This window comes from Podarcis erhardii (assembly GCF_964252035.2).
Source record: "Podarcis erhardii genome assembly, chromosome: 5".
Classification (NCBI taxonomy): Eukaryota; Metazoa; Chordata; class Lepidosauria; order Squamata; family Lacertidae; genus Podarcis; species Podarcis erhardii.
The window spans coordinates 62,655,868-62,672,774 of record NC_138509.1 but is presented as its reverse complement, the minus strand read 5'-3'; the positions used below and the strand labels follow the sequence as shown (position 1 = coordinate 62,672,774).

Below are 16,907 nucleotides of genomic sequence, written 5' to 3'. Positions count from 1 at the left end.
TGAGAGTCTCTGTCTGTAGAATTGGAACAGATGCGGCTGTAACGTAGTGCCTGGCTATATACAATGGACTGTTTGGTATGTTTGGGATGGTAGCTAGAGGCATGTAGATATGTTTGTCGGTCAGTTGGTTTACGGTATAAGGTGGTGTCTGTGTGCCCATCCTGTATTTTTATAGTAGTGTCCAAAAAATGTATTTCTTGCATAGATTGTTTCATTGTTAGGTTGATTGTGGGGTGAAAATCATTGAATTTCTGGTGGAAGGTGTCCAGGGTCTGTTGACCATGTGTCCAGATGATAAAAATATCGTCAATGTATCGCAGGTACAAGAGAGGTTTGAGTGGGTAGGAGTTTAGGAAACGTTGTTCTAAATCTGCCATGAAGATGTTGGCATACTGTGGGGCCATGCGGGTGCCCATTGCTGTGGCACTGATCTGAAGGAACAGGTCATCACCGAATTTGAAGTTGTTGTGGGTAAGGACAAATTGGCAGAGTTTGGTGGCAAAGTCCACTGTGGTTTTATCTGAAATGGTGTTCCTTATAGCTTGTAAACCATCGTTGTGTGGGATGTTGGTATACAGAGATTCCACATCCATAGTAGCTAGTATAGTATTGTTGGGAAGATTATTTAAAGATTGTATTTTCCTCAGAAAATCTGTGGTGTCACGTACATAGCTGGGAGCACTGATGGCATATGGTTTCAGAACAGAGTCCATATAACCGGAGACACCCACTGTAATAGTGCCAATACCTGAAATGATGGGGCGTCCTGGATTTCCTGGTTTGTGTATTTTAGGTAGAAGATAGAAAGTTCCTGGTCGAGGTTCTGTTGGTGTGTTAGTGAGGATCTGTTCTTGGTTTTTATCAGGTCACCAAAAAAGGTCACCAAAAAAGTTTTTATCAGGTCACCAAAAATTATTCTTGGGCCCTGGTTTCAGAAATGAATTTCTGCTGTGCAGTCTGTGGCTATTTCTCATATTAGGCCTTGTGATATAAATGAGACTTATCTCCGTCTAACAATATTTTTGCCAGAGTTCTGAAAGCTGAGTGCTGCAACTGCAAAATGTGCACTGCAAGCTGGTCTCCATGATGCATCTGTCACAACAAACGTATTTTATTTTGCCTTGCTTGCTTTGCCAGGGTTCTGGAGCCCATCACTGCTGCTGCCCCTCCCATGCTTACTTTGAACCTCCATTAAATTTAATAGTACGCCATGGATCTGGAAGCATCGATCTGCCATCCCTCAAGGGATGATGGGCTGTTCCTGGTGTGAGGGGGAGGAAACTCTCAGATTTGTGTTTGGCTGTTTTTGAGCAATGCCATTCAAACCCTGCTCTGTAGCTTAAAGTTGCCAAATCTACTCTAACTGCATATGTCCAGTTACAGATAGGTAGCCGTGTTGGTCTGCCATAGTCAAAACAAAACAAATTCCTTCCAGTAGCACCTTAAAGACCAACTAAGTCAGTTCTTGGTATGAGCTTTCGTGTGCATGCACACTTCTTCAGATACACTGAAACAGAAGTTTCCAGACCCTTCTATATAGTGAGAAGGTGGGGAGGGGTATTACTCAGAAGGGTATGTCCATTTATTTAAATATCTGAATTACAAATGTTAAACCACCTATGGACCAATGCTGAAGATAAGCTAAAAAGAGCAATCTAGAGTTAAACATACCAACTGGTTAATTTTTTTAAAATAGCAAGGGGATACCTTCTTCTCCTTTCTAAGGTAAAGAACCCATGCACCACAGAAGACTGACATCTCTGACCTAAAAATGATTTTCACTCATTTCCCCCTGATGCCGTTTTGTGAAGCTCTATTGGACCATACATGTTGTTCCTGTGAGATACTGAATGCTACCTGTTCACGATTTGTTAATCACAGGTTACCATGGTGTATATTGTGTAACACGCATTAGCAATAGCCTGAAAGCTTGGTGATTGATTTTAATTGTGGCATTGTCTAGAAGGAATCCTACTTCTACAGACCATCCCTTTTTAAAATGAGAAGTTAAACAAATCTAAAGGGCTTTTCTATTTTGCTTTATTCCATTCTTCCCTGAAGCCAATTGACTATGAGGGGTTCCAGCTGTTCATGAGAACATATCTGGAGGTGGATATTCCAGAGGAGCTCTGCCAGCACCTCTTCATGTCCTTCAAACGAAAAATCTGCCAATATTCCCCAGAGAGCCAGCGACAAAGTTCCAGCATTACACAGCTCAGCAATCTTGGTGAGCAACATCCATTCTCCTTTGCCTGCTTCACACACCATCACTAGTACCTGCCATTTGCTGATTTACTGGTTCACTTGTCATTTTTTAAGTTTTTAAGAAGAGTGTTGCATGTTGAGTCAAAACTGAAAATGAAGCTGGGATGTTTTTAGAAGTCGTCTTCTGTGGCAGATTTGTATTTAGAAGGAACAGAGTGAGACTTGCAACAAAATGCAAGTGTGGAGTTCTCTTCCAGTCAGTCTCTTTTATAATACTGTATTTTTCTGTGTATAAGATGATATTTCCCCCCAATTTTTTTCAGTTTGAAATTGGGGGTCGTCTTAGACACGGAATGTTGCAATTAAATATATAAATAAAGACATGCCGCCATCCATATTCTTTCCCTCCAGCCTCCCCTCACTATTGGCCTCACAACAAACCCTAGTCTGGTACTCCCCCCCCAGCAGTCCCCACTCCAGACATTGTCCCTTCCACCCAGTTCCCTCAGTCGCCCCCTGGCTACCCAGACACACACACACCCCGATTCCCCAAATGCACTCACTCAGGCAGCTCTGGCAGTCGCAGCTCTTTGATCAACGTTAGCATCTGCCGGCTGTCAATACAGTACATACCATAAATACTGAGACAAAAGTGCAACACACAGGCGGGAGAGCTGGAGCTGCAGCTACAGGGGAGTTACACTGAGCTGACAGGAGCAGCCGCCATTATGCAGCTTGCCTCACTGTTTGATGTTTAAATATACAGTACTAAATATACTGGTGTTTTGAATATTTAATAAAATATCAAAGTTGTTCTGATTAGTGTTTTAAATATTTATTTCTTAGTTTTGGGCTCAAAACATAGGGGTCGTCTTATACATGGGGGCATCTTATACACGGAAAAATACGGTACTCCATTTCACCCGTTGTTATCCCTGGTTTCCCATTTCCACCCTCCTCCAACAACCAGTTGGCATTCTGTGGCCACTGAGCCTACTGAGTCCACATTGGATTCCACCTCCTCCAGGCCAGGATTCAGGTTACGCCATCCCACAGCTTAGGTTAGGTTCTGACCCCCCCCACACACACACTTGTACTTTGCATTATTGGTGAGACATAATAATATGTTCACACAACCCTTTCTATTCTAACCAAGTATTTATATATTTGCCAAGAAGAAAGTGTTGACAGCTGTTTACTACAAACTTGCAGTAAAGGTTACTGAGTGTACGTTGTTAAAGTGTGTGTTTATTTTTCTGTTTCTCTCGGGTTTTCAGAGTCTAAGTCCATTGATACAGGCATCTCTATCCAGACTGAAGTTGCTTGCGCCCCTGTTACAGGTATCTCCGATAAGCTCTTTTATGAAATCCCTGCTCCACCTTTTAACAAGGACCTCCATAACCATAAATGGACAGAGCGGTATTGTACAGATATTTATAAGTACAAAAGCCTATCTGGGCTTTTCTAATTTACTCGACTGTTTTCCCACGTTGGCCAACCAGAAACAGGAAACAAATGCAGCAGTCCTCTCCCATTGTTGTACTCCAGCAACTGATATTCAGAGACATGCTGAATTTGAGACTGGAGGTAATATACAGCTATCGTGTGTGTAGTGGCCACTGATAGCTTGAGTCTCCTTTTAAAGCTGTTCATGTTGGTGGCCATCAGCGCGTCTTGTGAAAGTGAACTTCATTGTTTAACCATTAGAAACACATAGAAGGGATCCCCTAAGGCAGTGGTTCTCAACCTGTGGGTCCCCAGATGTTGTTAGACTACAACTCCCATCATCCTTGAGCTCTGGCCTTGCTAGCTAGGGATGATGGGAGTTGTAGTCCAACAACATCTGGGGACCCACAGGTTGAGAACAGCTGCCCTAAGGTCATCTGATCCAAACTGCTACTAGTGCAGGAAATTCCATCCCTACAGCATCTCTGAGAGATGGCCATTCACCATCTGCTTAAAAATCTCTAACACATCAGAGTTTTCCCACCTTCTGATGCAGTCTGTTCCACTGTATCATCAGAAAGTTGTCCTTAGTTTTAAGTCTAAATATTTTTTCCTTGAAAATTGAACCTACTGGTTTGGATCTTGCCATCCTTCCTTTTGTCCGTCTTGAATCTCCTGCCTTTATTTGATGTTGCTGGGTTCCTGTACTCTCTTGCTTCCCTCCTTTTTACCTGGGACTACCCACTCTCTCACTCTGGAATCCCCGCACAGTCACATGCAGCAGCTAAGTAAACATAGAAAACAAACAGTATTTGAATGCCAAAGCTTTTTACAGATCTACCTCTCTCAGTATTTCAGTGCCACCTGGCATTTGTAACCATCAGGTCTTGTCAGGAAACTGTTGCTATGCAGAAATGGCTCTTTCAACTCTACAATGCTGATATTACATTGAAGTAGCATCTACCATTCTGGTTATGTACCAAAGACAAAAATTGTGTGTGTGTGTGTGTGTGTGTGTGTGTGTGTGTGTACAGTGCTATTTTTCTAGAAAAAGAGATGCAGGAACTCACCATGAATGCCTCCCTTGTTCTCTTATAATGACAACCTGAGAGGTGCTGGAACTGACTTCCAGCAAGTTCCAGCTGAAAAAAAGCATGCTTCACTTCAAACCCCCTTTTGGCATCTCAGGAAACAGCCCATTCAGCTCAGGGTCTATTTATATCTGTTTTGTTCCCACCCCATTCACTATTGGAAAATCAAAATAATGCCTTTTGACAGAAGTGGATGATATTTGTAGGTATGGTAACCTATCTGCAGAATTACAAGCAAATATATATAGAGAGAACTTTGTACTGGAGGCCTGTCAGTCACAGTGTTCTCCTCTTCCCACTTTGGTATTTGGTCTGCTTCTTCCATCACCCCATCCTGACATCATGATTAGCTTAGAGACATTATTTTCATCAGATGCTTGTCTGCAGCATTTTTTCATGTCTGGATCATGAGTGTGCCACAAAGGGCTTCATGGGTCCCTGCTGCGACTTGTACCACTTTGTACAGATTCTGCTTCATCACTGGCAAGGCAAAAAAAATCCTCCTGAGGCACCCCGCCCTCAGGATTCATCTGCATCCAATGCACACTTCTAAATATAAATCTTTTTATCCTGACAGGATAGTTATTGTAAAAGAGACAACTGGAGCGTGTTCAAACACATTTTATAAAATACCAAGCTGTGATAAGATTAAGTGTAAGGAGTTCTGTGGAAACAGCAGCTTAGGAGCTTCCTAGGAGACAGTCAGTTTCTGTTTTCTTCTCAGGTTCCTCTGATGAAATTAATATTGATAGCTTGCTAGACTTCATAGTTCAGCTATGGCCTTTCCTGACCTACTGAAGGGAAAAATAATTAACTGGCTAAAACCTGATTCTGCTTTAAATGCATAGTGTTGGATGCGATCAAGGTAGGGAGAGTCATTTCTGTCTGAAAACACTATGAAATGCAGTGACAACACCAGTCCTGTGGTAACAGAGATGGAGATGAGTGTAAGACAGCAGATCAGAGAAGAAATGAGCCTTGTGTGTAATTTGAGAGAACTCCACAGACCAGGCCTAACTTCCTGGGGACTGAGCTGGCACAAGCAGTACATGAGATACTTCTCCATCTGCACAGGACACTGCATGACAGTCCTCATCCAATAGGCTCCAAGTTGGAGTGTGCAGAATAACACATTCCATTAAAGAGTTCTGACTTCATGCTGTGTTTGAATTTATAGGGATCAATGGGAAAACTCTCCTAACTGCCACAGGAAGGCACACACCTGAACCCAAAAGCTCCCCGGGAAACCTGGCAGAGCCACAAACAGCATCTCTAAGTCCTGCTCCAACTGCCAATGCCAACGCCCTTGGGAATGCCTCACCTAGCTGGTCCAGGTCATCTTCACAGAAATCCACTGCTGGTACCCCCTCAGCTCAAAACTCCTCAGGGTCCTCCAAGCTCTCCTCAGGTTCTCTGCTTAGCCCACAGTCCCCAGGTGAGTCCCATCTTTGCTCTTCTGTTCCTGAGGCCTTGTATGAACACTGCAATTTCCCTTCCTCAACTCTCTGTAGCTGTGAAGAGAGGCCAGGTCCTCAACATACATTTACGTTGCATTTAACATGCATCTGAAACACGTGACTATCTCCGAAGAACCCTGGGAACTATGAATTGTTAAGTGTATGGAAATTGTATTTCTGCAAGGGGTAAACCACAATTCCCAGGATTTTGTGGAGAGGGGGAGCCATGTATTTTAATGGATGTGAGGTGTGTTTTTATGGTGTGGATGTGACCGCAGATGTCACAGGCCAAAGCCACAGCTTGGAGTTCTCTGTTTGGTTTTGTCAGCAAAGTCTTCTTAGGAAACCTGAAATGGAAGTTGAACAGAAGCACTTTTGATCTCTGTGAGAGTTTGGGAAGCAAACACATCAGCATCAAGACAAGAAAGTGATTTTTCAAAAAGCAATTCTCTCACTGGGTCAATAACTAACTATGTTACTTCCAGCATTCTCTCTCCGCAGGCCCAGCCACATCCATCTGCTGCACAGTGGTAGTCAGGGACTCCTGAGAGTTTCCTCTGAGACGCTCTGGGAAGCACATTACTGTTGCCTTTGCAAACATTGGAGTGTATTTGCAACAAGCTAATTTATCTGAGGTGGTGTCACCAGCTGCCTCAGCTCAGCTGCAAAGCCACATTTCTATTTCAAGCACAGTGGATTCTGCAGCATCTTTAGATGTTGTCGCGGGGTGGGAGGAAAGTGTCTTGTTTTGCTGCTGAAATCCTGTCAGCCAGTATCTTTTTTACCATGGCAATAGGAGCCAGGTTGGGCAAGCCACAGAGTGTCTTATTGCCTCCAACCCACTCCTTTATGTCAGGGAAGCATAAGTTGTGAATCTCCTCATATCCTAAGGGCCAGCGCTCACATCAAATGTGCATGTCTACACTGCCTTATGATTTACCTGTTGACTAATTTTTAGTTGCTAGTCTTGAGCCAGCTACTTCTCTTTCAGTATTTGGTTGTTTTTCCTAGGTCTTCCTTCTCAGATGTTATATAGATGATTTTGTATTCTGATACATATATACCTCCTCATACCTTATATACCTTGGCAGACGTGTAGATTTGGGATGTTATGCAAGAGGTTTACTCATATGAGCACCACTGGCCGTGCTGGCAGTGGCTGACAACATTTGGGGAGCACCAGGCTGGGGAAGACTGCTGTGGAGCAGCAACAACAACAACAACAAAAGCCAAATTTGCTCCATCATCTACATGTGATGGCTTTTCATATATTTAAAGTTGGCTCGCATATTAATCATTTCTTTCCCAGGCTAACAGATAAAATACAATGGGATATGAAACCCATAAAACCACCCTCCAAAAGTAGTTTTAAAAGTACAAGCTGATAAAACAGAAACACAGTAAAAAAAAAAACCTCACACATATACACACACAACTTTGAAATGACGTGCTTAGCATTTCCTCCAAAGGGTTAAAAAAGGAGGAGGTGCATTGACACACTTCCTTGGAGTTCATTCCAAAAACTTTACACACTGTTATGAGGGTTTTTTTGGGGGGGTAGGTCCCCCTAAATGTGTTATAATTCAGTAGAAGTTAGAATTAATCAAGGTTTGATTAAACTTTGTCAAACACTGAAACCCCCTGGATTTAGTTATGCTAACGGGCCAAGACAGCTTGCAGAGCTAGGTGGATGGGTTATTTTGTTGTTGTTGTTTAGTCGTGTCCGACTCTTCATGACCCCATGGACCAGAGCATGCCAGGCACTCCTGTCTTCCACTCCCTCCCGCAGTTTGGTCAAACTCATGTTAACAGCTTCGAGAAAACTGTCCAACCATCTCGTCCTCTGTCGTCCCCTTCTCCTTGAGCCCTCAATCTTTCCCAACAGCAGGGTCTTTTCCAGGGAGTCTTCTTTTCTCATGAGGTTGCCACAGTATTGGAGCCTCAGCTTCACGATCTGGGTCTTTAGCAGGGGACAAAGGCCAGTGATGGTCCTTGGAGTCAGTTAGCAGGAGAAGGAGTGGCAGAACTGCAAGGTAGCTGAGGATGACAGCCTGGAAGAAGGAGACACAGAGGGTGGCTTTTCGCTGTCCCTAGAATCCAGTGCTGCTCTTAAGGGGGAAGCCAGAACCTCACAAGATGTGAATGTGCAATCCCTCCATCTAGGCGCAAGTAGTATATATGTGCAAATAAAGCCATATCTCATAAAGATGCCATAGTCTGTGCTGTGCCTTGTTCCCAAAAGGAAACTCAAACCCTGAATAAGCCCCTGGAATCCTGCACCGCTCATGGAAATTGGGGTGGCATGCAACAATTCATAAAGCTGGAAGGGGAGGAAGCTAAATGGCCTCATTACATTCAGCCACCCACTAGGGAGTGATGAAAGTTTAGTGCAGTGCTATGCGCAGCTTTCCTGAAACTAAGGAGCAAAGTGGAAGGTTTGGGGAGGCTTCCCCCTAGGTGGAAGGATTGCTGTGCTGCACTTCTGCTGTTGCTGCCCAAGTTAGTTTAGACTGCTAAAGATAAAACAGACCTATAAGGATGCGCTGCTGGCAAGCCCTTCCTGAGGTGCTTGTGCCACTGGTAGGATCAAGCAAAAGAAGGCCCCGAGTTGCTGCTGTCTTTTTAATGTCTACCTGACCGCATAGTCCAACATCTCTTTTGGAGTTTTGAAACACCTGTGCTTATTTTTGACCTCCTCTTTAGGCTCCAGAAGCTTGGAGAAGAAATTACCATTCAGCCTTCGAAAGAGCCACATCTCCCTGAAAACAGCCAGTCCGCATTTGTCAGCCCCGCTGGCTCAGGTAGTCTACCTGAAGGACATTGTCTGCTACCTGTCACTGCTGGAAAGGGGACGGGCTGAGGATAAGCTGGAGTGTAAGTGCTTGGGTGACAGGAAGAGTGTCTGTGACCACAGCACCAGGTCTTAAGACTTGTTTTGTGCTGGGGTCACTTGGAGGCAGTGGTGTGGTATGGGGGGGGGGAATGGGAGGGTTTGTGGTTTCAGGGGAAGCAATAATGGCTTTGAGCTTCAAGTTCTGGCAAGAGGCGTGTGTGTGTGTGTGTGTGTGTGTGTGTGTGTGTGTGTGTGTTGTGAATCAACTGGGTCACAATCCTCCATCCCTCTCCACTCATTCTCCATCCATTTCCTCTAGAGCATCATAGGCAGATATTTTGGTTAGGTGGCACCTCTTAGTTGACCAGATCAACTTAGGTCATATTTCTATGCTGTGTTTGCTTCTCTTGGGTCCCTTCTTCAGAGTTTAAAAACAGCCCTGAGGTGGTGGACCCTTTTCTTATATTCAAATTATGGGATAAAAGATACCGTGTGTGTAGGGGGCTTTAATCTAATCCACAAGCCCCACACATATTATTTCCTGCAACCTTAGATCATTCATGACCCCCACAAACTTCTTTAAAAATGTATCTTAACAGAGCATCACAAAAAGTAAACGGACCCGATCCCCTCAGAACCCTGCTTGTTATAATTTGGAGTAATGCCTTTAAAAGAAAAAAAATATGTCAGTCTCCAGGAGATCCTTAACTTTGGAGAAGTTTAGAGACTTTTCTTCTCAGAGGAATTCTGAAAATTCCTGGATCCTGCAGCTCATCTATCCTGGCTAGCAGAAACAGACAGAAAAGGACAACTAAAATGCCAAACTCCTGGCAATCCCTTAAGTCAAGCGTAGGGGGTGAACCACCAGCTCCTGTGTTGGGCTACCTATGTATGCCATTTGGGTGTATGTGTGTATCTGCCTGCATATGAGCATAAGCTGTGCTCTCTGGATGGGTGGTGTATGTCAAAGTGTGGGTGGTCCTGGTTAGCCATCTCTGCTTTAGGCCTATCCAACTTAAGTAGACATGGTGTGTGTTTAAAAAGCTGAAACGTCACACAAATTCCTAGGCAAAACTTCAGAATTTAAATTTGATTTTGCATTTTAAGCAGTTTCCAATTTGATTTGGAAGGGACCTTTTAATATTTTAAAAAAAACAAAAAACTTTGGGGACAATCCAGCTCTTTTGCATGCAGTATTGATTGCTCCCATTAAAAGAAGTGAATTCTAACGTGGAGAGAGATGAAAGCTCATCAATCAGTTTCCATACAAACTCTTTGCAGAGCTGACTCACACAACCACAGAGCTTATCATGGCTGTTTTCCTTCTCCTTCTCCCTTGGATGGCTCTGAATTTGTGCCAAGCTGACTGTGTGACTCATTTGCCATTAGAAACCCCAGAGTCATTTTGCGCACCAAAGGGCAGGTTAATTATGAAAATATTACGAAGCAGAATACTGTAGGATCCTCCTCACAGGATCAGCTTGGGAACCATAATGTGGATAACCCGCTCCAGGGATAACATTGTGCCCAGGAACTTTTCAAAATGCCACAGCAGGAATGGAAATGTGTTGTTGAAACTGGCCTCTGGAAAGAGCATCACTGACATGTAGACTGATGAATAGGCACCCTGGTAACAGAGCTTGCCTGTTTAAAAGGATACTTACATGTCTAAGAAGAGGGGTGTTTCTGTTTTTCGTTTTGTTTTTTGTAACTACTAAAGAGGTTTCTTCTAGGGCAAAGTTGCTCATCTCTTCTCATTACCTGCACAGTTCAAGTACTGCACAAAAATTGTGGTTTGCTTCATGGATTGAGCTGGTTATCATGATCTGAATGAAAGGCAAGAGATGAAAGAGGGTACCTAGCAATTGTACTATGAGGAGGAGGAGGAGGAGGAGGAAGGCATGCTGCTACTTATTTATTACTCTCCACAATGCACCGAGTCAAAGCCATGGGAAATAATTTATGGCTCTGTTACATTAGCATTTCAGGAAACTGTGCAAGGCTGCCCTCTGGTGCCCTTGGCTTGTTTTTCTTCTGCTTTTTAATTGTTCTTAAAAGACACCACGTACTGATGGATGCGACATCTCTGTTTATCAAAGAAATTTTGCACGAAGCTTTCATAAAAGAAACACCCCATAGTCAGTTTCTTTCAAGTGGTCACCTAACAAAAATTATTTGAAACTGACACTATATGGAGCAAGCCAAGCAATTGGAAGAGTCATAGCACACGGAGAATGTGGAGGTCAAAAGATAGACACAACTCAACATGACACCAGGAATACAAGTGAGGATTGAAGCACAGTACCCAAAGCAGCACTGAGATCAGCGGGCAGGATAGCTCTGATGAAATAACATTGTCATGAAGATAGGACCAGATAGGTGTTGCAACCATTGAACGCTATTTTTTTGCCAGTTAAATCCCTGTTTTGCTAGTTGGGTGATTTTGGCATTCCTTATTATTGTTATTTTTCCTGCATGTTAAATCAGCTGTTAATGATGCCCAAGGCTGGCTCCAAGCAGCAGCGGAGGAAGCCGCTTGGACTCCTGGGGCAGCGCACCTAAGGGTGGGGCAAGCCACCCATAGGGGCAGGGCACACCTCAGGGCCTCCAGAGTCTGCCTGCCTCCTCCCACTCAGCCGCCCTACAGCTGGGGGTGGGAGGCAGTGGGCGGACCGTATGGGCAGCACAGAGCCTGCGTGTGCCCAAGCCACTGTGTCTCTCCCAGGAGAGATGCGGTGGCTTGCAGTGGCGTAGCGTGGGGGGTGCAGGGGGGGCCGGCTGCACCGGGCGCAACATCTGGGGATTAGGGGTAGGGGGCGCAAATCCACGGGTTAGGGGGCGCAAATTACTTGCCTTGCCCCGGGTGCTGACAACCCACGCTACGCCACTGGTGGCTCGGGTGCACTGCAGGCCCTGCTGTGAGTGCTGCCCGGCATTTTGTCAACCCCCCCTCAGTGGTGACACCCGGGACAGACCACACCCACCGCACACCCCATCCTCCGCCCCTGGCTCTAAGTCTGAGGAGCAAAGTGCTCATTGTGTTCCATCCTCCATCAGTGGACTATTCAGGGCTTACCTGGCAGCCCAGAGTAATGTTTCTGGAATATCTCCTCCTTGATCCAGACTCAGAATTCCATAGCACTTGGGACTAAGCCTAGGCTGCTCAAGCCCAAGACTTACAGCAGGCAAAAAAGGGGAAAGGGAATTCTGGAAGGAAGACCGCCAGGCTACGTGTAGTTGTAAACAAGGAGGGGACACTGAAATAAAGGTGCCATCTAATAAGCACAGCCCAGGTTCTTATTTCTAATAATCTTAGGCCTTTTAACATGACACTCTGCAATCCAAGCAATGCTAAGCTAATGAGTCTAGTCACCATTTAATACCCCACAAACTTTAATTAGGGGAGGGATGTGATAGTGGCTAGACCCCACCACCTGATACTGCTAGGAGACCAGATCACACACATAAAATCAAAGTGGCATCCGTAGTTGTTCCCACCAGGCTGTTGTCACCCTGGCAACTGCCCTAACGATGCCAAGTGTCGGTGCTTGCACTGCCCAGGCTGTGCACTTACTTATATTAAGTTCACTGATGAGCATGTTCAGAAAACGTAAGATATATAAAATAGGTAGAATGGTGTCACTTGCTTGTTTAAGTGCATGTAGGGTTTGGTGTGTCATAAAATCTTTTAGCAGGGCCTCTGTTTGTCAGGCCAGAACCAAAACCTGACTGCACTCAACCCTAGGCCATTGTCTAAGCTTGCACATGACTTCACAGGGCAACTATTTCTGTCTAGGTGCTGACGGGAAGTGAACAGTGAAGGGCTCTCAACATCAATGAATGCGCTACTCCAATAGGAAGAGCGTAGCTGAAAGAGAGGTACCCAGCCGATCCCTTGGGCATTGGAAAGTTAGTGTGGTTTAATAACATTCGCTTTCTTTTAAAAGGTACATGTAGAGTATGGGACCAATGGACACTCCCCCCCCCAAGGCCAAAGATCCCCCTGGAAGGCAACTTGGACAGCTCCCAAGAGCTGCAGTTTCATTCCAGCCAACTCCAGCAACGAACTTTCAGCCTGGTCTCTCTCGCCACCCTCCCTCCCTTCCAGGGCCAAACTAGACATGATGCTAAACATGCCAATATCAACCATGTCTATGGATTTGCTTTCTTTCTTTCCTTTTTTTAAAAAAGCAAAATATGTGGCCCACACCACATGCCTGCTCTTAATTTGTGTTCTCTTGCAGTTATGTTTCGCCTCTATGACACAGATGGCAATGGCCTCCTGGACAGCTCGGTAAGCCATCTCTCAAAGCAGTACCCTTCTCAAGAAGGCGAGGACACAAGTCTTTCTAAATGTGCAGAGGATCATATGCACATCTGTGATATCTGATTGGTCTCTGGGTCAAGCTCCTAGGTCTTGGCGGGGGTCGGGCAGGTGTGGCATCAGCAAGCCATTCACAAGCCATTCCTATGCCTATAGGTCCTGGCAGGCTTATCTAGTGGCGGTGGCAGTAGTATGACTGAGTTTAGCCTTTCAGTTTCCCAGTTTTTCGGATGTAGCCTTGCTCCAGGCATTATTGGAAACCTGACTGCTCTTTTTAAGTGTGGGACAGAGGGAGCCATTGATGTTGGTGGTAGTGGCAGCAGCACCAATGGAGGGAGGGCATCAGTGGCAAAGGCAAGGGGACCGTTAGCTGCCTAATGTCCAGGACCCACTCAAGCCTGATGCCACACTCACACACACACATCTTTGATACAGCTTTTGAGGCTGTCAAGGCCTTTAATGAAGCTTAGATATGCTAGACTTCCTATTTTCTTAACGGTATATTGACTTGAGATCCCATATTTCTTACTAGAAATTGCATACAAGTCCTGCTATTTTTCTGTGTGCGACACATGGTATTATATATTACCCTTGAGCAAGTTCTTCAGTGGAATTATCCTCACAGCCTCCAAGAACGTGAAACCAAACCCACATAGCTAGATCATAAAGACAGGATGCCTTCCTTGTGTCGTGGTATATGTTTGGAATGTCAGCATATGCATATTACTACATTACTGTAAATCCAGGGTGGGGAAGCTGGTGGTCCTCCAGGTGTGGCTGGGCTGCAGCTGCCATCATCTCTGTCTATTGGTCATAATGGCTGGAGTTGATTGGAATTAGAAGTTCAAGCAACATCTGGAGGACCACAGGTTATCCAGCCCTGCTGAAGATGTGCACACATCTACATCTCTCTCCCCCCCCCCTTTACCTTCCTTTTTGTCTTATTTCTGAAACCAGGAGCTAGATCGTATTATCAACCAGATGGTTCATGTAGCAGAATACCTTGAGTGGGACTCCACAGAACTGAGGCCGGTGAGTTTCGAGTCTCTGCTGAGCATGGTCAGAATTAAATCATGAAGGCTCTCTTTGCTGCACCCTTGAAGATCTGCTATATATTCTACCAATGGGAAAACTTTTGTTTGGTGGGTTGAGGGAGGATCTGTTGATTCTAATTAAATTTTGTTGTCTTCTACAGATCTTGAAAGAGATGATGGAAGAAATAGACTATGATCATGATGGAACTGTGACGCTGGAAGAGTGGATTCGGGGTGGCATGACCACTATTCCTTTGCTGGTTCTGCTGGGCATGGAAACTGTGAGTAACTGGCCTAACTTCAGAGAAGATGAGCCAAAAGATGTTCAGTAAAGGTAAAGGTAAAGGGACCCCTGACCATTAGTTCCAGTCATGACCGACTCTGGGGTTGTGGCGCTCATCTCGCTTTATTGGAGCCGGCGTACAGCTTCCGGGTCATGTGGCCAGCATGACCAAGCCGCTTCTGGCGAATCAGAGCAGCGCACGGAAACGTCGTTTACCTTCCCGCTGGAGTGGTACCTATTTATCTACTTGCACTTTGACATGCTTTCGAACTGCTAGGTTGGCAGGAGCAGGGACCAAGCAACAGGAGCTCACCCCGCCGCGGGGATTCGAACCGCTGACCTTCTGATCGGCAAGCCCTAGGCTCTGTGGTTTAACCCACAGCGCCACCTGCGTCCTATAAAAGATGTTCAACTGAGTAGTAAAAAAAAAGTAGCTAGTCAAGATTTTTCTCCTCTTTCAGTGAGGGTTTAAATATGTGATACACCCAGTTTCTTTCTACTTGTATAATTGGTTCAATAATCTTACGGCACTTCAAAATGTGAGCAGTTTCAACAAATGGTTGTATTTAAAGCAGTTATGGGGAACCTCCAGATGTTCAGAGAATCATAGAATTGTAGAGTTAGAAAGGACCAAGGGTTATCTATGCAATGCAGGAATCTCAACTAAAGTATCCATGACAGATGGCCGTCCAACTTCTGCTTAGAAACCTCCAAGGAAGGAGAGTCTTCAACCTTCCTAGGGAGTCTGTTCCACTGTTGAACAGCTGCTACCCCATCAGTGAGCTCTTCCTGATGTTTAGTTGGAAACTAAATCCGTTTGTTCGAGTCCTACCCTCTGAAGCAGGCCAAAACAAGCTTGCTCCATCTTCCACGTTGCTGGACTCCAGCTTCCATCAGCCCCATCACCAATGTTGTAATCCAACAACATCTCGGGAATCATTGTTCCCCACCCCCAATTTAAAACATTGATGTGTATAAGGGAGGAGGCAGCACCGCTCAGTGGTGTAGCACCCACATTTCATGAAGAAGGCTCCTGGTCCAGTCAAAAGGATCTCTGGCTCCTGGTCCAGTCAAAAGGATCTCTTGCTGTGCAGCGATCCCTCTTGCTGTTCTGGCTTCTGGGATAGCCGCATGAAGCCTCTTCAGGGCAGCGGGAGCGTTCCTCCTGATGCACTGAAGAGGCTTTGCGTTGCTTTCGCTGAAGCCAGAACAGCAAGAAGGATCACTGCGAGCGATCCCTGGCTTCTGGGATTCAGATTTTTTTTCCTTGTTTTTGTCCTCCAAAAACTAGGTGCGAAAAATACGGTAAATCACTTGTGTTGTCAAGGTCAACAAACATAGGTCCTAATAGCTTACAGGCGCAGTTCTCAAGGAGCATATTTCCCACAAGCCCTTTTGAGACAAACAGAATTTTAAAAAGAGCACAGAATAAAGTCAATGATAGCAAAGGAAAAGAAGAAAGGTTTTTGTTTTTTAATACAGCTACTTTCAAAAGTTAAACCACACGAGGGCAGCAGAATGTCAAAAGTCAGCTTCTCAAATAACATCTGTTTTATACAAGGAAAATTAATGAACTGCTGCTGGCATTCCATAAATTTGTTAAGAGAATGAACAGAATTATAACAAGATTTATAACAAATATTAAAAAGGAAGTAAATGTAGCTTACTTTAATATAGATAGAAGTTAGATGTAATCAAGTACCGTATTTTTCGCTCTATAGGACGCACTTTTCCCCCTTCAAAAATGAAGGGGAAATGTGTGTGCGTCCTATGGAGCGAAGACGCCATAGCCCCGCAACCCTCTCCCGGCTGGAGAGGTGATGCGCGGCTACGGCTGGAGCCTCTATAACTGCGCGCCACCTCTCCAGCCGTGAGAGCGCGCACGAGGCAAAAGAAGCCCCCCGCGACCCTCTCCCGGCTGGAGAGGTGACACGCGGCTATGGCAGGAGCCTCCTGAACCATGACATCAGTGGATTTCATCCAGTTCTAACATTTCTTGGCTGGCTCCCATCAGCCCCAATTAGTAGGCATTGCTTTGCCTGTCCTTACAGAGTACTGCCCATCATATGCCTTTCTATAGCGAATGGTTTGGTTGAAATGCATTTTAAAAAAGAAGAAGAATCTTCAGATTGTACAGTGGGCCCTTGATGGCCATGCTCATGAAGCTCTTGTGATGCATGTTGGGTATTTGTGTGACAGTTTCTCAATTTATTTATTTTTTAATATTTATTAAT

At 45.0% G+C, this 16,907-nt stretch overlaps 2 protein-coding genes across 2 annotated transcripts in view; one reads left to right on the top strand and one right to left on the bottom strand.

The window, feature by feature from the left end:
* The window catches only part of SENP2 (SUMO specific peptidase 2), a 303,654-nt gene that overhangs the window by 34,048 nt on the left and 252,699 nt on the right, over window positions 1–16,907 (bottom strand). The window lies entirely within an intron of this gene.
* Window positions 1–16,907, top strand: part of DGKG (diacylglycerol kinase gamma) — a 119,248-nt gene that overhangs the window by 39,142 nt on the left and 63,199 nt on the right. Inside the window, 7 exon segments of the mRNA XM_081863510.1 lie at window positions 2,062–2,227; window positions 3,483–3,545; window positions 5,920–6,177; window positions 8,903–9,073; window positions 13,277–13,326; window positions 14,314–14,388; window positions 14,552–14,671. Coding sequence (XP_081719636.1) covers window positions 2,062–2,227; window positions 3,483–3,545; window positions 5,920–6,177; window positions 8,903–9,073; window positions 13,277–13,326; window positions 14,314–14,388; window positions 14,552–14,671 — 903 coding nt within the window.